At 40.7% G+C, this 22,457-nt stretch overlaps 5 protein-coding genes across 5 annotated transcripts in view; 3 read left to right on the top strand and 2 right to left on the bottom strand.

Annotated features, from left to right (window-relative positions):
- LOC115226646 overlaps positions 1-18,958 on the bottom strand; it is a 45,048-nt gene extending 26,090 nt beyond the window's left edge. The window contains exon 1 of the mRNA XM_036515092.1: positions 18,848-18,958. The gene's annotated coding sequence lies outside the window, so the exon portion shown is untranslated. The remainder of the gene's footprint in view (positions 1-18,847) is intronic.
- The window catches only part of LOC115226589 (zinc finger protein OZF-like), a 414,387-nt gene that overhangs the window by 6,660 nt on the left and 385,270 nt on the right, over positions 1-22,457 (top strand). The gene's annotated exons all lie outside the window — the stretch shown is intronic.
- The window catches only part of LOC115226645 (zinc finger protein 845-like), a 364,992-nt gene that overhangs the window by 13,561 nt on the left and 328,974 nt on the right, over positions 1-22,457 (bottom strand). The gene's annotated exons all lie outside the window — the stretch shown is intronic.
- Positions 1-22,457, top strand: part of LOC115226483 (zinc finger protein 208-like) — a 74,850-nt gene that overhangs the window by 5,727 nt on the left and 46,666 nt on the right. Inside the window, exons 2-3 of the mRNA XM_029797479.2 lie at positions 5,947-7,294; positions 15,417-16,076. Of these exons, the coding sequence (XP_029653339.2) occupies positions 5,947-7,294; positions 15,417-16,076 (2,008 nt within the window). The remainder of the gene's footprint in view (positions 1-5,946; positions 7,295-15,416; positions 16,077-22,457) is intronic.
- Positions 19,399-22,272, top strand: LOC115226633 (zinc finger protein 420-like). Its single transcript, XM_036515047.1, has 2 exons — positions 19,399-20,739; positions 21,076-22,272. Exons 1-2 carry the CDS (start codon positions 20,001-20,003, stop codon positions 21,996-21,998), a joined length of 1,662 nt encoding a protein of 553 aa, XP_036370940.1. The 5' UTR covers positions 19,399-20,000; the 3' UTR covers positions 21,999-22,272.

The raw sequence follows: 22,457 nt of genomic DNA, 5'->3' as shown, positions 1-22,457 counted from the left end.
GCAGCCGTTTCAGCACCCAGTCATAGTGTTGTAGGAGCTGAGTTAAACAGCTTCTCCCTGGTTGGAAACCATGTTGGGTGTCGGGCAGCAAGTCATTCTCTTCAAGGAAGGTGATCAGCTTCCTTCTGACTATTCGTTCCATGACCTTGCTGATGTGTGAGGTCAGAGAGATAGGTCTATAGTTCTTGGCTTCCACTCTGCTACCTCCTTTATGAATGGGGCATATTTTACCTTCCTTCAGTTTTCCTGGAAGTTTGCCAGCTGCAAGGAAGCTCTGAAAGAGGAACTGCAGTGGTCTTGCTAGGACTCTCTTACATGCTTTTTGGAGGATTGCCGGGAATCCATCGGGGCCAGTAGCTGAGTCTGTTTTCATTTCATCTATAGCCTTGGTTACATCGTCTTCCTTTATATCGATGTAATCTATCGTCGCCGCCTCTGATTTTATATCTGCAGTGGTAAAAAAGTCAGATGTATATATATATGTATATATATATATATATATATATATATATGTATGTATATATATATATGTGTGTATATATGTCTATATGTATATGTATGTATGTATATATTTGTATATATATATGTATGTATACAAATTGAGATAGTGGTTGTAAATGCAACCCTCCTATGGGATAACATATCCATATATGTATGTATATATATATGTATATATATATATATATATATAGTATGTATATATATGTATGTATATATATAGTATGTATATATATATGTATGTATATATATATGTATATATATATATATATATGTATATATATATATATGTATATATATATATATATATATATATATATATATATATATATATGTATATATATATATATATGTATATATATAATATATATATATACATATATATATATATATATGTATATATATATATATGTATGTATATATATATATATGTATGTATATATATATATATCTATGTATATATATATATGTATATGTATATATATGTATGTGTATATATATATATATATATCTATATATATATATATATATATATGTATGTATGTATATATATATATATATATATATATATATACAACGGACTTCTTTCAGCTTCCGTCTACCAAATCCACTCACAAGGCTTTGGTTGGCCCGAGGCTATAACTAGAAGACACTTACCCAAGGTGCCATGCAGTGGGACTGAACCCGGAACCACGTGGATAGTAAGCAAGCTACTTACCACACAGCCACTCCTATTCGTTATTAGTTCTTTTCCTTATTCTGTCTATTTCAGTTCCATGTCATCATGCAAATATAGTTTCAATAGTTTTGTCTTCCTTGTTGTTGCCTTAAGGTGACCTTAGTTCACGCATTTCCTTAACTACAACAAATTCATCGATTCATTCATCTTTTAAAGTTTATAAGTGGAGGCACAATGGCCCAGTGGTTAGGGCAGCGGACTCGCGGTCGTCGGATCGTGGTTTCAATTCCCAGACCGGGCATTGTGAGTGTTTATTGAGCGAAAACACCTAAAAGCTACACGAGGCTCCGGCAGGGGATGGTGGTGATCCCTGCTGTACACTTTGACCACAACTTTCTCTCACTCTTTCTTCCTGTTTCTGTTGTACCTGTATTTCAAAGGGCCGGCCTTGTCACACTCTGTGTCACGCTGAATCTCCTCGAGAACTACGTTAAGGGTACACGTGTCTGTGGAGTGCTCAGCCACTTGCACGTTAATTCCACGAGCAAGCTGTTCTGTTGATCGTATCAGCTGGGACCCTCATCGTCGTAACCGACGGAGTGCTCCTTTTTAAAGTTTATCACAGACTGTCACTTATTTCCCTAATTTTGGAGATGATGATCTCCTGGGGCTAAAAGCTACAGTAACACCCACCCTTAGTGGTTAGCCATATTGAGATGGCTATTATACTTTACGTTGTCTTAGATTGTCTGACCGAAAACTCTCAGATTTCTCAATTCTATTTTACTATTACCAACATTTTGCTGCCTCGTTAAATTATGCTACACAGATCCCAAAAGAATATTTTTTCTCCCTCATATTCTTGACCACTACCCCCTCTCTCTCCCTCCGCCTCACTCTGTCTGTCTCTTAGCCTCACTCTCTCTCTCTCTCTCTTTCGATTACCACTTGCTTCGCCAAGACTTCCTCCACCACCACCACCTGATATAAACCAGCGCACACAGAAGATTCTCTCGTCTAAACTTCCCAGTTTGCTTTGCGCCTGCCCTCACCCCCTCCACCTGTACTGGAAGTTCCTATCCTTTGTCATCCCTTGGTTATCTCCCATGAACACTTCTAAAGGCTTAACGCCATGCCCACCCCTACTTAGGGTTATCTCCTATGTAAGGTAGTGATCATAAAGTGCAAAAATATGATAGTGTAGTGTATGCAGGTTGAACTGAAGGCTATTGTTTGTTTATGAATTCTGCCAAATGCGAGCTTTCTTTTCAGGTACATGAAGCTACTGTCCCCCATCCCAGGGTCTCACAGGCCCATATCTCCCACCACACCCTCAAGGTTGGCACTCTCTCAACATCAGCACACTGAAAGGTAGGTCTGTTGAGATGTGTCAATATGTGCTGCATCCAAGAAGTAAGGTGGAGAGGAGGTTCTGCTAGGTTCCTCACAGGCAAAGAACACAGGTACAAGATTTTCTGGGCAAGGAACACTGACAGGATCAGGGGCGTTGGGATACTTCTTGCGGAGAAATGGGTTGATAAGGTAATCGAGGTAGTCAGAGTATGTGACAGAATACTTAAGATTAGATTAGTGATTCATCATGGGTTAGCAACCATGATATAGGCCTATGCCCCTCAGCCAGGGCTACCCAATGAACAGAAAGACCAATTCTATGACACCCTCTTGCAGACTACCTCATTGACAAATGACAGGGACCTTCTCTTTGTGGCTGGTGACTTCATGCAGGGGGCTTCCACAGCGTACATGGAGGCTATGGTTTTGGTTCCCACAACAAAGAGGGAACCAGGCTGCTAAGAGTTCTGTGTTGCAAATGATCTTATGGTTTGCAATACTAACTTCAGGAAATGCCAAAACCTTCCCAAGCAAAGAATGTACCCTGCAACATAGATTGGAAGTTAGTGACTTCAGGATCAGGGCTAAATGGATGCCCAGAAGATGACCATCATAAAGAAGGGTCTGGAAGCTTAATGATACTCCAAATGGACAGAGATTTAGAGACATATTACTCAAAGCCTTTGACGAAATAGAAGGGGATATAGCTTCACATGATGTAGAAGACAACAGGAGGTTTCTACAGGACAAGCTGCTGAGAGTCACTGACCAGATCTGTGGATGGTGCAAAGTCCCCTCTCGACCCAAAATAACATGGTGGTGGAACAATATTGTTGACAGGGCTATTAGACAAAAGAAACAGACTTGGAAACGACTGGAAGAACAGTGGTAGCAGGGAATTGTATCAGACAGCCAGAAGGGAAGCTAGGAGGCAGGTTAATTTAGCCAGAGGGGAAGCAGATAAAAAATTTGCCAATGTTCTGCACTGTGAGGTATTTCATGTTGCAAAACAGTGTGTGAGAGAGAATCGTGATGTCGTAGGAGAGAAATGTGTCCGCATGGATGATGGTTCACTTACGCTAAATGAGGTTGCAAAGAGAGAGGTTTAGAGACATCATTATGAGAGGCTGCTAAATAAGGAAAATGAATGGGATAAAGAGAGTCTGCCGAATGTCAACCCAACAGAGGGACCAGCTATTCGAGTTGACAGTACCTTGGTAGATAAAGCAATTAAGAGTATGAAGAAAGGGAAAACACCTGGCCCATCAGGAATCACTGAAGAGATGCTCAAAATATCTGGTAATGTCGGCTACAGCCTAGTCACCCGTATAGTTAACCAGGTGATACACGAAGGAGTCATACCCAATGACTGGTGTTGCAGCATACTAGTCAATTGCTACAAAGGTAAAGGTGATGATTTAGATACAAATAACTACAGGGGTATTAAGCTGTTGGATCAGGTAATGAAGGTCACGGAGATGGTCATAGCCCAACTAATTAGGGAGAGAGTCAGTTTGGGTTCGTGCCAGGGAAAAGCACCACTAATGCCATATTCCTGGTAAGGCAGCTGCAGGAGAAATACCTAGCCAAAGATAAGCCCCTGTACCAGGCTTTTGTTGACATGGAGAAAGCCTTCGACAGGGTCCCCCGATCCCTTATCTGGTGGTCAATAAGGAAACTAGGGATAGATGAATGGTTAGTGAGAGCTGTGCAAGCCATATACAGGGACGCTGTCAGTAAGGTGAGGGTTGGCAACGAGTACAATGAAGAATTCCAGGTAGAGGTAGGGTTCCAAAAAGATTCAGTCCTCCAGGCAATAACAGAGGAATTCAAGACAGGATGCCCCTGGGAGCTTCTCTATGCTGACGATCGTGCTCTAATTGCTGAGACACTATCAGAACTAGAGGAGAAGTTTCAAGTATGGAAACCTAGCTAAAACCAAAGTCCTAATAAGTAGGAAGGCAGGCAAACCACAAATCCCTTCAGGTAGATGGCCCTGCTCGATCTGTAGAAAAGGCGTATTTTTGTCGCTTCGAGACCGCGACTGTTCACTGACAAAATTCCGTGCTGCGTCATTTATGAGATAAATGCAAAAAATAAACACGCGATTCCAGTTCGCATTGAATGATTTAAAAGGTAAAAAAAAATACGCACACACCCGTTTTCGGCGAAATCCTAATCTTAAACTCTAAACCGAACCCTGACCACCGGGTGAGCGTATTCTTTATCTTCGACTAAAACTTGTAAACTGAAAAAAAATCAAACAATGTTAAAAGCTAGAGTGTTACTCACACACACACACACACACACACGCACAAAGATACGTAGCGTAATGTAGAAAGGGCGATGAAAAGTTTCTGGCTTTGGGAAAAGAAATTAGAAGTGGATCGGTTATTTAGGATTTTATTCAACATGTCCCCTTCTCACATTCATTCACTGCGACCATCCTTCAGTTTTTCGAAGCCCTCTACAAGAACTCGGAAGGCTTGGCCTGGGAACAGGCCTTTCACAACACCCTAAAAGCTAGGAGAACCCCTCGTATACATTAATACTATATCCAAGACGCATTTATTAATAGTTGAACACTATATTTTAACCCAATTTTTATTTTTGAGTGGGGATTTTCATGTTTGTCACCGGTGTCATTCTAACGTGGGAAAAAATTATCATCGACACCGTCTACCGTGTTTGTGTTTCTAATTATTTCAGGTAAAATTAATTCAATCATACGTAGTAATTATCTTATGTTAAGGTGAACGTTACTGTTTGTGGATAAGGCAGGGCGACGAGCAAGTTTGATGATCGGTGTTAATTATTTCATTTGATCAAAGCTTTAAATCGTTAATTGGTTTTTCCCTATTTTACAGAAAAGGAGGAAATGGCTTTTAATTTGGACTTTCTACCAGTAAGTAGGATATACATCTACGTTGCATCTGTTCCACGCTTGTAAACGGAGGACTGTGATATCTAAGACAAGAAATTGAATCACAATAAATTAACTCACAGACGTTTGTCAGCTTTTTAAGAATTGCTCAAGAAATAATATGGAGAACGTTGATCACTTGGACACGATTGTTTTGAACGATACAGATACAGATAGAGAGACAGACGGGGATGAGAAAACTGTTAATGGTGAAGTATTTACTAAAGAAAGATCGAGACAGGGAAATATCACCGAATATAAATGTGATGTTTGTAGGAAGACATTCTCTTCGGAGCAAGAAGTCTTTAAACACAAAGAAATACACAATAAGGAAAAAGCCTATAATTGTGAAATATGTGGGAAATATTTTGTCTCTGAAGATGTCTTAACGAAACACAAACGGATACACACTGGAGCAAGACTGTTTCATTGTGAGATCTGTGGAAAATCATTCATTAACAATTCTGATCTTGTTCTACACACTCGTAGTCACACTGGGGAGAAACCATTCAAGTGTGAAATATGTGCGAAATCATTTGTCTCAAAAAGTAGGCTAAAAATTCACGAAAGAATCCACTCTGGAGAAAACAGCTGTCATTGTGAGATCTGTGGAAAATATTTTCTTTGTAATAGTGATTTAAACATACATAAACGAACACACACGGGAGAGAAGCCGCACCATTGCGAGGTGTGTGGAAAAAGTTTCACTCAAACTTCTAGTCTTGCAGTTCACAAGCGCAGCCATACAGGAGAAAGACCTTTCCACTGCATGGTTTGTGGCAAATCTTACACTAAAAATTCTAATCTTGTTCTTCACTTACGTAGTCACACAGGTGAAAGACCTTTCCATTGTGAAATCTGTGGTAAATCCTTCTCTGATAATTCTTATATTGTAGTTCACAGACGAACTCACACTGGAGATAAACCTTTCCATTGTGGAATTTGTGGAAAGTCTTTTGTTAGTAACAGCCTCTTAAGCACACACAAATTAAAGCACTCTGGGCGAAAACTGCATCTCTGTGAAATCTGCGGGAAATGCTTCACTCAAAATTCTACGCTTGTCATACATAAACGAAGTCACGCAGGAGAGAAACCATATCGTTGTAATATATGTGGGTCATTTTTTGTGACGAACAGTCACTTAACAGAACACGAAGCAATACACAGAGAAGAGAAAGCATTTCACTGCCAAATCTGTGGCAAATCTTTCTCAAACTATTCTAAAGTTGTCATGCATAAACGAAGCCACACTGGAGAAAAACCGTATCGTTGTGAAATATGTGGGGCTTTGTTTGCCTATAATAGTAACTTAATTAAACACAAAAGAATACACAGACGGGAGAAGACACTTGACTGTCAAATGTGCGGGAAATCCTTCGTTTGTAGCAGTGACTTAATTAGGCATAAACGAATGCACACGGGGGAGAAACCTTTCCAATGTGAAATATGCGGAAAATCTTTTTCTCAGAATTCCGGTCTTATAATTCACAAACATATCCACACGGGAGAAAAGCTTTTCCACTGTGAAGTATGTGGGACATCTTTTTTGTCGAACAGTGCCTTAACGAAACACAAACGGAAACATACAGGGGAGAAACCATTTGGCTGTGAAATCTGTGGGAAATCTTTCGCCTACAGCACTGACTTAACAAGGCATAGAAGGGTCCATACTGGGGAAAAACCTTTCCAATGTGAAGTCTGTGGGAAATCTTTTTCTCAAAATTCTGGTCTTGTAATTCACAAACGTCGTCACACTGGAGAGAAGCCATTCCACTGTGAAATTTGTGGGACATCGTTTGTGTCTAAGAGTGGCTTAACAAGTCACAAACGGATCCACACAGGGGAATGACTCTTTCATTGCGAAATATGGAAGATTTTTTGCATCTAGCAGTAATTTAACAGAACACAAAAGGATTCGCAAAGGAAGGAAATCTTTTAATTCTAGAATAAGATAAATCCTTTTCTGTGGAGAACATTCTAACTTGGGATGATAACCCTAACCCTAATTTCAACCAATCAATGACGTTTATTCAGCAGAATAAAATTACTGCTGTTGTTTGTCAAGAAGAACTTCCAGCAGTGTATGCTTTGTTTGTCAGTTATTTATGACAGCCCTAACCCTAAAACCCTAACCCCCTAACACTAAAACCCTAACCCTAAAACCCCAACCTTAAAACCAGTACAAACACAGAAATGATGTCATAAATAACAGTGACAAACAAAAAATACACCACCAAAAGTTGTTGACAAACAATAGCAGTAATTTTATTCAGCTGAAAACACGTCATTGATTGGTTGAAATTGCCGAAATAGGACAACTTTAACATGAAATAACTTCCTAAATATAAGCTTTTCTCAAAAATGATAAGAGTAAAAGATGTTTTATATGACACATTCTACCAGTGTCCGAAGTTTAGATGCAGCAAAAACAGAAATCACTGAGAAATTTAGGCAAAACTTTATCATTGAAATTTGTGAGGAAATATTTTGTTAAAAATGTTCTGAATTTTGAAATTAAAATCCTTTCATTTTAATAATTTGTTGCATTATATTTTCTGGTCAGTTGATGTGATTCTTTCCATTTTGATTCTTGAGTGAAAAACTTTCTTTTATTAAACAACATAAAACCACGTTTGCACTGCCAACTCCCTTATAATCAGGGGCTGTATTGTTCCCCTTCCAATCGAGGCTGCAGGTTTCTGCTTTCCAATCTTCATTTCTACTCCCTGATCTTTTATTCTTTGTTGCAGTCATTTGAGTGTGGCCATGCTGGAGCACCACCTTAAAGGGTTTCTTTTACCCTAGTTGAAGTAATTGACCCCAGGACTTATTCTGTGTGAGCCTCCTATTTATTCTATTAGTCTGTTAAATGATGGTGTGGTGGTGGGGACAATCAAAGGCACACGAATATATATATATCACCGTGATCTTTTTGTGATCGACCAGGCTATCAGATGTTGCTACACATCACTGGTCACAATGCGCTTCACATTGTTTTAGCCTTCAACTGACGCCACCCCGCTGGCTAAGCGAGCAGGCCAACAGAAGAAAGAGTGGGTGAAAGAGTACAGCAGGGATCGCCACCACCCCCTGCCGGAGCCTCGTGGAGCTTTAGGTGTTTTCACTCAATAAACACTCACAATGCCCAGTCTGGGAATTGAAACCGCGAGTCCGCTGCCCTAACCACTGGGCCATTGCGCCTCCATATATATATATATGACTTGCTGGTAAGAGCTCTATAAGCCTTTTAGAAGGATGCTGTGAGTATAGTGATGAATTCAGGGTACAAGTAGGGGTTCACCAAGGATCAGTCCTCAGTCCCCTCTTGTTCATCATAGTCCTCCGGGCAAGAACAGAGGAAATTAAGATGGGCTGCACCTGGGAGCTCCTCTATGCTGATGACTTTCTTCTTAGGATACAATCACTACCAGAACTAGAGAAGAAACTTCTGATATGGAATCAAAATGCTAAAACCAAAGTCTTAGTAAGTAGGAGAGGAGACAAATCACAAATCACCCTCAGGTAGATGACCATGCTTGATCTGTAGAAAAGGTGTGGGTAGAAACTCCATAAGATGTACCCGGTGTAAGCTATGGGCACATAACTGGTGCAGCAATATCAGAGGAAAGTTTGCAGGGAAAATAGTTTTTGTGTATGGAAGGCGCAGGAGTGGCTGTGTGGTAAGTAGCTTACTAACCAACCAGATGGTTCTCGGTTCAGTCCCACTGCATGCCACCTTGGGCAAGTGTCTTCTCCTATAGCCCCGGGCCGACCAATGCCTTGTGAATGGATTTGGTTGACGGAAACTGAAAGAAGCCTGTCGTATATATATATATATATATATGTATGTTTGTTAGCGGTTCGGCAAAAAGAGACCGATAGAATAAGTACTGGGCTTACAAAAAAGAATAAGTCCCGGGGTCGAGTTGCTCAACTAAAGGTGGTGCTCCAGCATGGCCGCAGTCAAATGACTGAAACAAGTAAAAGAGTAAAAGAGAGATACAATGAACACTCAGCATGTGCAGAAAATAGACTCCATCAAATGCCAGGGAGGAGAACTAGAAGCTTCAAATATCTGGGTCAGTGGTTTTCAACGAGGGTTCCGCAAGAAGTTACAAAACTGCTAAAATCGACAGTAATTTTTAAGTCTCCTGTGCAGATATGTGTGCATAAGACTATTAAATTATTGCACAGGGGTTCCTCGAGCCAGTGGAATGTTTGCCTGGGGTTCCGCTCCAGCAAAAAGTTTGAAAAGCACTAATCTCGGTGACCAAGTGAGTAGCAGAGGTGGATGCTCCAACAGCTTGGCTGCTAGAATAGGCTGAGCAACGTTCAGAGAGTTCCTGCATTTGCTGGTAAGAAAGAGCCACTCTGTCAAAGTGAAAGACAGATTATATGATGCCTATGTGTGAAGAGCCGATTCGGCCACTGCACTTAGGTGGTGGGGATCAGTGATCACAGGCGGGTGGAGGGTGTGAACCAAACGTGATGCATTATCATCATCATTGTTCGACCGTGGTCGAGACAATGGAATTTACTATGCTACGCCAGACTTCATGGTCCATCATGGCATTACGGAGGTCCTGTTGCTGGATGCCTGTATCCCTGGAGATTACATCAGGGTAGGAGAGTTTGCGCCCTCTGGTGTTGCGAGTAGATGGCTTCCAGAGGAGAAGAGTAGAAATTACCTCGTTTTCAGCTCTACAACAATGTCCAGCAAACTGGACTCTCCAACCTTTCACAAGAGATGACACAGGTGGTAGTTTCCCATATATTTACATTTTGGTTGGATGACGCTTCCACAAGAGATTTTGAGCTCTCGTAAGGAGGCGAGTGTAGGTTCCATCCAACCGCCTCTCAAGCTTCTTTGATAACATCCAGGTTTCTGAACCATAGAGTAGAATTGGTTCGACTGTGGCTTTGAAGATGCAGAGATGCTGATAAAACGCTGTCTGGGAATTCTGGGCGAGCTAGCTGCCGAGTTTGACCTGAGGCTGATTGTGGTTTTTGTGCCCTCAGAGAGGAATAGAGTGGACGTCCTGACCAGAGTAAAGAAAACCTGGTTGCTGGTGCTTGAGGGTCTGGAGCTAGGAGTGGCTGCAGTGTGTCGACTGAGTGATCTGGAGCTGAGGAGATTGCATACCATGCAACATATGGGGGTGGACAGGACCCTGTTCCTAGCCAGGAAAGTTGACTCTAACGTGACCAGGCAGGGTGTGCAAAAAGTAGTTGGGAGCTGTGACAGGTGCCAGTCCATTGACCCCACTCCGGGTGTGCAAGAAGCATTCCAGTGGACAACTGGAAATGACTGGCAGTGGACGTGATTCACTACTGGCAGGGGGTATACCTATTTCTTTACTACCTACAGGGGGATAAACACAGAGGGGACAAACAAGGATAGACAAACGGATTAAGTCGATTATACCGACTCCAGTGCGTAACTGGTACTTAATTTATCGACCCCGAAAGGATGAAAGGCAAAGTCGACCTCGGCGGAATTTGAACTCAGAACGTAGCGGCGGACAAAATACTGTTAAGCATTTTGCCCGGCGTGCTAACGATTCTGCCAGCTCACCGGTATACCTTTCAATGGTCGACTGTGGACCGGGATGGTTGGCCATATGGAAGGAGATGGAGACGGGGACCGCGGAGGAAATCACACATAATGAGGTGCTTGTAGGCAATGGCACTGTGTTTCGCTCGGAGGTGCTGGGGGAAATGCTCGACAAGTGGCATGCCAGTCGTTTCTTCTGAGCAGCATACAGGCCAAGTGGCAATGGGGTTGTGGAGAGACATCAACGTACCATCAAGGCCCTAGTGGTGAGGGTCCACATCTCACCTGTAGAGGCCGTTTTTTGGTATAATATGTCGCCCAGGATGGGACAGGCTGAGGAGTCAGTGTCACACAGAGCAATATTCAAGTACAAGTGGAGACATCGATGTACCGCATTGCCACATCCCGCAGAAGAGAAAGAGCATGGCTTTGTGCAGGTCGGGGAAGGAGTCTGGGTTCGGCCCCCAAATGCACTGTGCACATCACAGTGGGAAAAGGGGACAATAACCTCTGTAAATTTGAAGAACAATGTATCCGTAGATGGCATGCCACGGCATATTTTGGATTCTCTTTCTCTCTCTTTTACTCTTTTACTTGTTTCAGTCATTTGACTGCGGCCCTTCCTGAGCACCGCCTTTTAGTCGAGCAACTCGACCCCGGGACTTATTCTTTTTGTAAGCCCAGTACTTATTCTATCAGTCTCTTTTGCCGAACCGCTAAGTAACGGGGACGTAAACACACCAGCATCAGTTGTCAAGCAATGCTAGGGGGACAAACACAGACACACAAACACACACACACATACATATATATATACATATATACGACAGGCTTCTTTCAGTTTCCGTCTACCAAATCCACTCACAAGGCTTTGATTGGCCCGAGGCTATAGTAGAAGACACTTGCCCAAGATGCCACGCAGTGGGACTGAACCCGGAACCATGTGGTTGGTAAGCATGCTACTTACCACAGCAGGGTCATCACTGTGACGGGGGATGGGGCCGGCAGTAACGGACAAGAGGATGAAGCTGGCAGAAACATGCCAGGAACTGAGGCCAGTCTTGAAGTCCCACGGCGGTCACAAAGGGAGTGGTGCCCTCTTCACTGGTTGGCTGATTACGAGACAAGTTAAGCCATGAGGTCGGAGTTGAGAAGAGGGCGTGGCCAGGCTGGTTGAATGATCTTCAGATCAGTGGGGGGGGGGCATGTGGTGTTATGAGCCAGGCTGTGTTGTAGGGAGGTGGAGGCGAGGTGGCAGAAACGTTAGCACGCCGGTCGAAATGCTTAGAGGTATTTCGTCTGCCGTTACATTCTGAGTTTAAATTCCGCCGAGGTCGACTTTGCCTTTCATCCTTTCGGGGTCGATTAAATAAGTACCAGTTACGCACTGGGGTCGATGTAATCGACTTAATACCTATGTCTGTCCTTGTTTGTCCCCTCTGTGTTTAGCCCCTTGTGGGTAATAAAGAAATAGGTATTTCGCCTGGCGTTACGTTCTGGGCTTAAATTCTGCCGAGGTCGACTTTGCCTTTCATCCTTTCGAGGTCGATTAAATAATAAGTATCAGTTACGCACTGGGGTCGATATAATCGACTTAATCCGTTTGTCTGTCCTTGTTTGTCCCCTCTGTGTTTAGCCCCTTATAGGCAGTAAAGAAAAAGGTATTTCTTTATTACCCACAAAGGGCTAAGCTCTGTTGTAGGGAACGATCGGTGGGACCCACAGGCCTCACTTCCGGTCCTTCCCTAAAACACAGCCTGGCTCATAACACCACAAAAACTATTTATGAAACAAAGGCGAAAAATAAACAAGCGATTCCAGCCGGTTTTGAATGTTTTGAAAGTATGAAACATAGGCGGAGGTGAAAAAAACAATACGCACGCCACCCGTTTTTGGCGTAACCCTAACCACCGGGGGTGGGTAATTTTACCTTCCTCTGAAAATTATAAACTGAAAAAAGAATTAGACAACTTCAAAAGATACACAGCGTAATGTAGGGTAGATGATGAAAAGTTCCTGACTCTAAGAAAAGAGAATACAGGTGGATCAGTCATTTAGGATTTTATTCAACATGACCCCCTTCTCACATTCATCCTTCAGTTTTTCGAAGCCCTGTTAAACAACCCGGAAGGTTGGGCCTGCAGCCAAGCCTTTCGCAACACCCTTAAAGCCAGGGGCACCCTTCGTATACATTAATACTGTATCCGATGCGCAGTTATAGACTGTTGAAAACTATATTCTAACCAAATGTTTATTTTTGAGTGGGGATTTTCATGTTTGTCACCGCCGTTATACAAACGGGAAAAATGATCATCGACACCGTCTACTGTGTTTGTGTTTCTAATTATTTCAGGTAAATCTAATTATAATCGTATGTAGTAATTATCTTATGTTAAGGTGAACGTTACTGTTTGTGGATAAGGCAGGGCGACGAGCAAGTGTGATGATCGGTGTTAATTATTTCATTTGATCAAAGCTTTAAATCGTTAATTGGTTTTTCCCTATTTTACAGGAAAGGAGGAAATGGCTTTTAATTTGGACTTTCTACTGGTGAGTAGGAAATACATCTACGTTGCATCTGTTCCACGCTTGTAAACGGAGGACTGTGATATCTAAGACAAGAAATTGAACCATTGGAGATTGACTCACAGACGTTTGTCAGCTTTTTAAGAATTGTTCAAGAAATAATATGGAGAACGTTGATCACTTGGACACAATTGTTTTGAACGATACAGATACAGATAGAGAGACAGACGGGGATGAGAAAACTGTTAATGGTGAAGTATTTACTAAAGAAAGATCGAGACAGGGAAATATCACCGAATATAAATGTGATGTTTGTAGGAAGACATTCCCTTCGGAGCAAGAAGTCTTTAAACACAAAGAAATACACAATAAGGAAAAAGCCTATAATTGTGAAATATGTGGGAAATATTTTGTCTCTGAAGATGTCTTAACGAAACACAAACGGATACACACTGGAGCAAGACTGTTCCATTGTGAGATCTGTGGAAAATCGTTTCAATGCAATTCTCATCTTGCAATACACACTCGTAGTCACACTGGGGAGAAACCATTCAAGTGTGAAATTTGTGCGAAATCATTTGTCCATAACAGTGTTTTAAACAACCATAAAAGAATCCACTCTGATGAGAAACCCTTCAGTTGTGAGATCTGCGGGAAATCATTTCTTAGAAATTCTGAACTTTCAGTACACACACGTCGTCACACTGGGGAGAAACCATTCAAGTGTGAAATATGTGCAAAATCATTTGCCTGTAACAGTGTTTTAAACAGACATAAAAGGATCCACTCTGATGAGAAACCCTTCAGTTGTGAGATCTGCGGGAAATCATATATTAACAATTCTGATCTTGTTCTACACACACGTAGTCACACTGGGGAGAAACCATTCAAGTGTGAAATATGTCAGAAATCATTTGTATCTAAAAGTGTACTTAGAATTCACAAAAGAATCCACTCTGATGAGAAACCCTTCAGTTGTGAGATATGCGGGAAATCTTGTATTACCAATTCTGATCTTGTTCTACACACACGTAGTCACACTGGGGAGAAACCATTCAAGTGTGAAATATGTCAGAAATCATTTGTATCTAAAAGTGTACTTAGTATTCACAAAAGAATCCACTCTGATGAGAAACCCTTCAGTTGTGAGATATGCTTCAAATCATTTCTTAACAATTCTGATCTTGTTCTACACACACGTTGTCACACTGGGGAGAAACCATACAACTGTGAGATATGTGCAAAATCATTTATCTCAAAATGTCGACTAAAAATTCACAAAAGACTCCACACTGGAGCAAGACTGTTTCATTGTGAGATCTGTGGAAAATATTTTCTCTCCAATTATGCTTTAAACAGGCATAAACAAACACATACAGGGGAGAAGCCTCACCATTGCGAGGTGTGTGGAAAAAGTTTCACTCAAGCCTCTCATCTTGCAGTTCACAAACGGATCCACACAGGAGAAAGACCTTTCCACTGCAGGGTTTGTGGCAAATCTTATAATACAAATTTTACTCTTGTTCTTCACTTACGTAGTCACACAGGTGAAAGACCTTTCCATTGTGAAATCTGTGGTAAATCCTTCTCTAATAATTCTTCTCTTGTAGTTCACAAACGAACTCACACTGGAGATAAACCTTTCCATTGTGGAATATGTGGAAAGTCTTTTGTCAGGAGCAGCCACTTAAACACACACAAATTTATTCACTCTAGAGGAAAAAGGTTTCACTGTGATATGTGCGGGAAATGGTTCACTCTTAATTCTACGCTTGTCATTCATAAACGAATTCACACCGGAGAAAAGCCTTATTGTTGTGATATATGTGGCTCATTATTTGTCTCTCGCAGTAACTTAACGAAGCACGAACGAGTCCATACAGGAGACAAACCATTTGGCTGTGAAATATGTGGAAAATCTTTTGTTTGTAGCAGTGACTTAACGAGGCATAGAAGGGTCCATACTGGGGAAAAACCTTTCCACTGTGAAATATGTGGAAAATCTTTTTCTCAGAATCCTCATCTTGTAATTCACAAACGTGGCCACACTGGAGAAAAGCCGTTCCACTGTGAAATGTGTGGGACATCATTTGTGTCTAGCACTACCTTAACACAACACAAAAGGATACACTCAAAAGAGAAAGCATTTGGCTGTGAAATATGTGGGGAATCTTTTGTTTGTAGCAGTAAATTAACGAGGCATAAAAGACTGCATTCTGAACAGAAACGCTTCCACTGTGAAATGTGTGGAAAATCTTTTACTCTGAATTCTCGTCTTGTAATTCACAAACGTCATCACACTGGAGAGAAGCCATTCCACTGTGAATTCTGTGGGACATCGTTTGTGTCTGAGAGTGGCTTAACAAAACACAAAAGGATACATAAAGTTGAAGGACGTTTTTTTTGTGAAATCTGTGGGAAATGTTTTGCATCTAACAGTAACTTAACAGAACACAAAAGGGTCCATGCAGGGGAACAACGTTTTCCTTGTGAAATCTGTGGGAAATGTTTTGCATATAACAGTAACTTAACAGAACACAAAAGGATTCACTCTGGAGGGAAACCTTTTAACAGTGGAATATGATAAATCCTTAAAAACTTGCCAGGAATGGGACCAAAACATAAGAAAACGAGATCGGTTTGAGACGAAATCGTTAGTAAATGAATGAAGGACAAAATAATGAGCAGAATAAAGGTTTAGGGCCCCAGGAAAACAAGGATTAAATGAAAATAGTCGATAGAGAGCAAGAAAAGCCTTTGGGCTGCTGGACAAGACAAGAATGGGGAATGCGAAAGAGAAATGAAAACTTGTAAAGGACAATGAACACTGGGTCGGTAGAGCAAGGAGCTCAAAAAATTGTGACCAGTGCGGACGAGGGCAACGCGTAAAAAGAATGACCACTGCCTCAGGCAATCACCAATCACATTCTCAAGCAGTAATGTAATTAGATAGAGATCGTTATGGCCAGTGTGATAGGCCACCGGCTGTTAGTGTCTGAAGGGGTGGTGTAATGCTGTGTATTTTCTGGATGCAGAACCCTGGGTAACCCCATAGAACAGCCATAACTATCTTCATCTAATATATATGTATGTGTGTAAATAGGTTTCTTTGTGTCTGCATCTGGCAAGTTATCTAACGCCTTTCCTCAGTCTGGTATAATAATATAGATCAGACTGGAGCCTGGTGCAGCCTCCTGGCTTCCCAGACCCTGGTCGAACTGTCCAACCCATGCTAGCATGGAAAACGGACATTAAATGATGATGATATTTATGTGTGTGTGTATAATTTCTGTAAATCATGAATAGAAAAGAGAAGTATACTCCAAGTCATAGAGCAATAGAGTAATTAGACAAAGGTAGTTATGGGCAGTGTATGGTTTTACACAGGGATTTGAGTGCATGAAGGGCTTAGCTTTACAGCATCTCTTCAGAAATTTCTGGTTGGTCACCAGGGGCATAAGCTGTTACGATCTGACAACTGCTCTAAAACTAAGCCCATAGACCAGCCACAACTATCTTTATCTAATATACATGTTTCTTTCTGTTTGCATCTCACAAGTTCTTTTCTCCGTCTGCTATAATAATATAGAACACTTGTCCAAGACATCTCATAGTCGGACTGAAACCGATATCAACACGGTATGGTTTAGAAAAGTGTCTAAATTCTGTAATGGTGGTCATGTTGGAATATGAAACCAACAGCTGGAGAGAGATTCGTCCAAGTGAAACCTTTTCACTTTACCTCGTCTATCACTAATTTTTAATTAAAACCACAGGAAATTCAAAATCATTTTAAATAAAAATTTATTCTTTATATTCCTTAGACTAGCATAAAACCACAAATTATTCAATGATGAAATCAGAAACAAGCAAAGAACATTCAATGTAAAAAGCAGACTTTCCTTTTCTTTGTGTCAATCAGATCCAGCAAAAACAGAAATCACTGAGAAATTTAGGCAAAACTTTATCATTGAAATTTGTGAGGAAATATTTTTTTGTCAATTTAAAATATTTTGTTAAAAATGTTCTGAATTTTGAAATTAAAATCCTTTCATTTTAATAATTTGTTGCATTATATTTTCTGGTCAGTTGATGTGATTCTTTCCATTTTGATTCTTGAGTGAAAAACGTTCTTTTATTAAACAACATAAAACCACGTTTGCACTGCCAACTCCCTTATAATCAGGGGCTGTATTGTTCCCCTTCCAATCGAGGCTGCAGGTTTCTGCTTTCCAATCTTCATTTCTACTCCCTGATCTTTTATTCTTTGTTGCAGTCATTTTCCTGACAGGTATGAGGAAACAATGTCTGTAGGGGCAGGTGAAGGTGTACATTTGTACAGGTAAGCCTATATCAGTGGGGGAAGTTATTAAAGTACATACTATCAACAATAAAAATTTGCACAACGGCTTCTGAGTGCAACCTATGGCAACGGTTCACCTGCCCTGGGCATCTCTCACTCTCACTCCCTCCAACTCCGTTTCTGGCTTAAGTTTCCGTCTGCCGGCCTGAGCGATGGGGAACACATTGCATTTTATGAAATGGAAGTCAAGATTAGAATGAACTTTCAAATACGAAAGACAAAAAGAACAACGAAGCAGAGATGCTGTGGAATATCTGTTGGATGTCTTGCAAACTACTTGCACAGGCAAAAGCTACCAGTTAAAAGCTCCGTATACCGGAAGCTAGCAAGTGTATGGGGTCATCAGGAGAGAATGCGAGCCATTTCGGGGCCTACCTCTCGACGGCCCCCCTCACTGATATGAGGCCCCGCTTGCTAGATCAGCTGGTTATGAAGTTAAACTCAACATCCTTCTAGCCATCGCTCATCGTCTCTTTTTAACCAAATCCAGTGGCTAGCCTTCTCCATTTCGGGGCCTACCTCTCGACGGCATCAATGCGCACTGCCCCCCCCCTCACTGATATGAAGCCCCGCTTGCTAGATCAGCTGGTTATGAAGTTAAGCTCAATATCCTTCTAGCCATCGCTCATCGTCTCTTTTTAACCAAATCCAGTGGCTAGCCTTCTCCACTGTAGATTAGAAAAGCATTTATGAGAGACAAACGCGAAAAATAAAGAAAACGATTCCAGCTCGTGTGGAATGATTTGAACGTATAAAACTTGTAAACAGAAACAAATTGGACAGCTTCAAAAGCTAGAATCACTTACAGAAAAAGAAGTTTATATATATGTAAATATATAAACAAAGTTACGTAGCGTATTGTAGAAGGGGTGAAGAAATGTTACTGGCTTTAGGAAAAGAAAGTACAAGTGGATCAGTTATTTAGGATTTTATTCAATGTTCCCTTCTCACATTCATTCAGTGCAGCCGATCTTCAGTTTTTCTAGGTCATCTAAAAGAACTCGGAAGGTGGGGCCTGAAACCAGGCCTTCCGCCACCCACTTAAAGTCGGGAGCTGCCCTCATATACCGTAAATCCTCGAGTATAATCTGCTTTTTTCCCCCAAAATTTAAAGGTCAAAATCCCTAGTGCGTACTATATACGAGGTTCAAAAATGACAATTATTTTCTAAGCAATGTCCGAGTCCTTATTTGCTGTCCGGCAATGTTTATTCAGACGCATTTTGTGATGTCGGGCGCGAAAATACCTTCAGCTAAGCCTGAAAGCAATGAAGTCATAAAAGAATCATCCATAACTTGCAATAAGCAACATTTATTAAACGTTATTACTGTTATTTCTTTATTTTATGTTATATATACAATAATAATAAAGGATGTTATATAGATCTCCTTGACTCAAGTTAGAGAAGGGGTGCGTATTATACACAAGGTTTAGGTTTTTCAGAGGTACAGACCCCTAAAAATCCCCTGGGCGGACTATACTCGAGGATTTACGGTACATTGCTATAATATCCGAAGCGTACTCATTTCCAGTTGAAAACTATATTCTAACCAAACGTTTATTTTTGAGTGGGGATTTTTATTTTCGTCACCGCTTATATTCAAACAAGGGAAAAAGTATCATCGACACCGTCTACCGTGTTTCTAATTTTCTTAATTAAATCTAATTAAATCATTCGTAGTAATTATCTCATGTTGAGGTGAACGTTACCGTTTGCGGATAAGACAGGGCTACGAACAAGTCTGGTTTTTAGGGGTTCGTTCGACCCAACTCGACAAAACCAAAGCAAACATTCCACTGTCCCAGATTAATTATTTCATTTGATCAAAGCTTTAAATCGTTAATTGGTTTTTCCCTATTTTACAGAAAAGGAGGAAATGGCTTTTAATCAACAACAAATCAATCAACGAACTTTCTTCAGCCTTCTCCACTCTTCATTTGGACTTTATACCAAACATTCTACTGGTGAGTAGGAAATATATCTACATTGCATCTGTTCCACACTTGTAAACGGAGGACTGTGATATCTAAGACAAGAAATTGAACCACAATAAATTAACTCACAGACGTTTGTCAGCTTTTTAAGAATTGCTCAAGAAATAATATGGAGACCGTTGATCACTTGGACACAATTGTTTTGAACGATACAGATACAGATAGAGAGACAGACGGGGATGAGAAAACTGTTAATGGTGAAGTATTTACTAAAGAAAGATCGAGACAGGGAAATATCACCGAATATAAATGTGATGTTTGTAGGAAGACATTCCCTTCGGAGCAAGAAGTCTTTAAACACAAAGAAATACACAATAAGGAAAAAGCCTATAATTGTGAAATATGTGGGAAATATTTTGTCTCTGAAGATGTCTTAACGAAACACAAACGGATACACACTGGAGCAAGACTGTTTCATTGTGAGATCTGCGGGAAATCATTCATTAACAATTCTGATCTTGTTCTACACACTCGTAGTCACACTGGGGAGAAACCATTCAAGTGTGAAATTTGTGCAAAATCATTTGTCTGTAAAAGTGTACTAAAAATTCACGAAAGAATCCACTCTGGAGGAAAATTATTTCATTGTGAAATTTGTCAGAAATATTTTTTATCTAACAGTGATTTAAACAGACATAAACGAATCCATAGTGGTGAGAAACCGTTTAGTTGTGAGATCTGCGGGAGATCATTTCTTAACAATTCTGATCTTGTTCTACACACACGTCGTCACACTGGGGAGAAACCATTCAAGTGTGAAATCTGTGCAAAATCATTTATCTGTAAAAGTGAGCTAACATTTCACAAAAGACTCCACACTGGAGAAAAATTACTCCATTGTGAAATATGTCCGAAATATTTTCGTTTTAACTGTGATTTAAACAGGCATTTAAGAACACATTCACGTGAAAAACCATTCCACTGTGAAACGTGTGGGAAAAGCTTTACTGATAACAGTGGCTTAACGAAACACAAACGGATCCACACGGGGGAAAAATCCTATGATTGTGAGATATGTGGAAATTATTTTTTCTGTAATAGTGCTTTAAAGAAACATAAGCGAACACATACCGGGGAGAAACCACATCATTGTGATATCTGTGGTAAATCATTCTCTGTTAATTTTAATTTGGTTCGTCACAAACTTAGTCACACTGGAGAAAATATTTATCGCTTTGAAATAGGTGGAAAATCATTTGCTGATAAACCATGCCTCGTTGAACACCAACGTAGTGACACTGGAGAAAATCCCTACCGTTGTGAAGTGTGTGAGAAATCTTTCTCCGATAATTCTCTTCTTGTTGTTCACAAACGAAGTCACGCTGAAGAGAAGCCTTTCCATGAAATATTTGGGGAACCCTTCGTTGGTAACAGCCTCTTAAATACGTGCAAATTGAATGACTCTGGACGAAAACTGCTTCGCTGTGAAATATGCAGGAAGTGTTTCACTCAAAATTCTACTCTTGTCAGACATCAGCAGAGTCACACTGGGGAAAAACCGTATCGTTGTGAAATATGCGGCACATTGTTTGCCTACAATGGCAACTTAACAAAACACAAACGAATCCATTCAGGAGTGAAACCATTTCGCTGTCAAATCTGTGGGAAAACTTTCGTTTGTGGCAGTGACTTAACGAGGCATGAACGACTGCATACTGGGGAGAAACCTTTCCACTGTGAAATATGCGGAAAATCTTTTTCTCAGAATTCCCATCTCATATGTCACAAACGTGGCCATACTGGAGAAAAGCCTTTCCTCTGCGAAGTATGTGGAAAATCTTTTTTTCAGAGTTATCATCTTGTAATTCACAAACGTGTCCACACAAGAGAAAAACTTTTCCACTGTGAAATCTGCGGGACATCGTTTGTGTCTAACAGTATCTTAACGAAACACCAAAGAAGACATATAGGGGAGAAACCATTTGGCTGTCAGATATGTGGGAAATCTTTTAATTATAGCAGTAGCTTAACGAAGCATAGAAGAATCCATACAGGGGAAAAACCTTTCCGCTGTGAAATCTGTGGAAAATCTTTTGCCACTAGCAGTAACTTAACACAACACAAAAGGATTCACAGAGGAAGGAAATCTCTTAACTGTGGAATATGATAAATCCTTTTCTGTGGAGAACATTTTAACTTGGGGGAAATATGATGGAAATAATTCTCATTTCTCATCATTTCTTATCTTTGAATCTTGTTGATCTCTTGTTTAGGAGAAGTTTTTTCTCCAAAATATTCTGGGCATTCCTATTTGTGAACTTGTGGATAATAATAATAATAATAATAATTGTGTACAGTGCTCAGGTGCACTACAACTCATGTATGTATGTATAATCAGGTGTAGTTTCGGCGTATTTCGGAAAGCATGAGGGCCTTAAAGGATGCAGTGTCATGGCAGTCAACAACTGACGCAGGCAGTTTGTTCCATGCTTCAGCAACTCTGAGCGTGAAAAAATGTTTCCGAAAGTCATGGGAGCTGTGTTGTTTTCTGACCTTGTAGGCATGTCCACGCGTGTTGGACACATGGAGATCAAAAAGGTGTTCAGTGTTGTTGTTGGTGAGGTGG

The sequence above is a fragment of the Octopus sinensis genome, linkage group LG30, assembly GCF_006345805.1.
Source record: "Octopus sinensis linkage group LG30, ASM634580v1, whole genome shotgun sequence".
Classification (NCBI taxonomy): domain Eukaryota; kingdom Metazoa; phylum Mollusca; class Cephalopoda; order Octopoda; family Octopodidae; genus Octopus; species Octopus sinensis.
Note: the sequence above shows the minus strand (reverse complement) of the source record. Positions and strands in the feature narration are given on the sequence as shown.

Coding starts and splice junctions, on each gene's coding strand:
- LOC115226633 (XM_036515047.1), top strand. CDS start 20,001: ATGGAGACCGTTGATCACTTGGACACAATTGTTTTGAACGATACAGAT. Junction 20,740..21,075: donor ATTACTCCATTGTGAAATAT/GTCCGAAATATT, acceptor GCTTTGAAATAG/GTGGAAAATCATTTGCTGAT.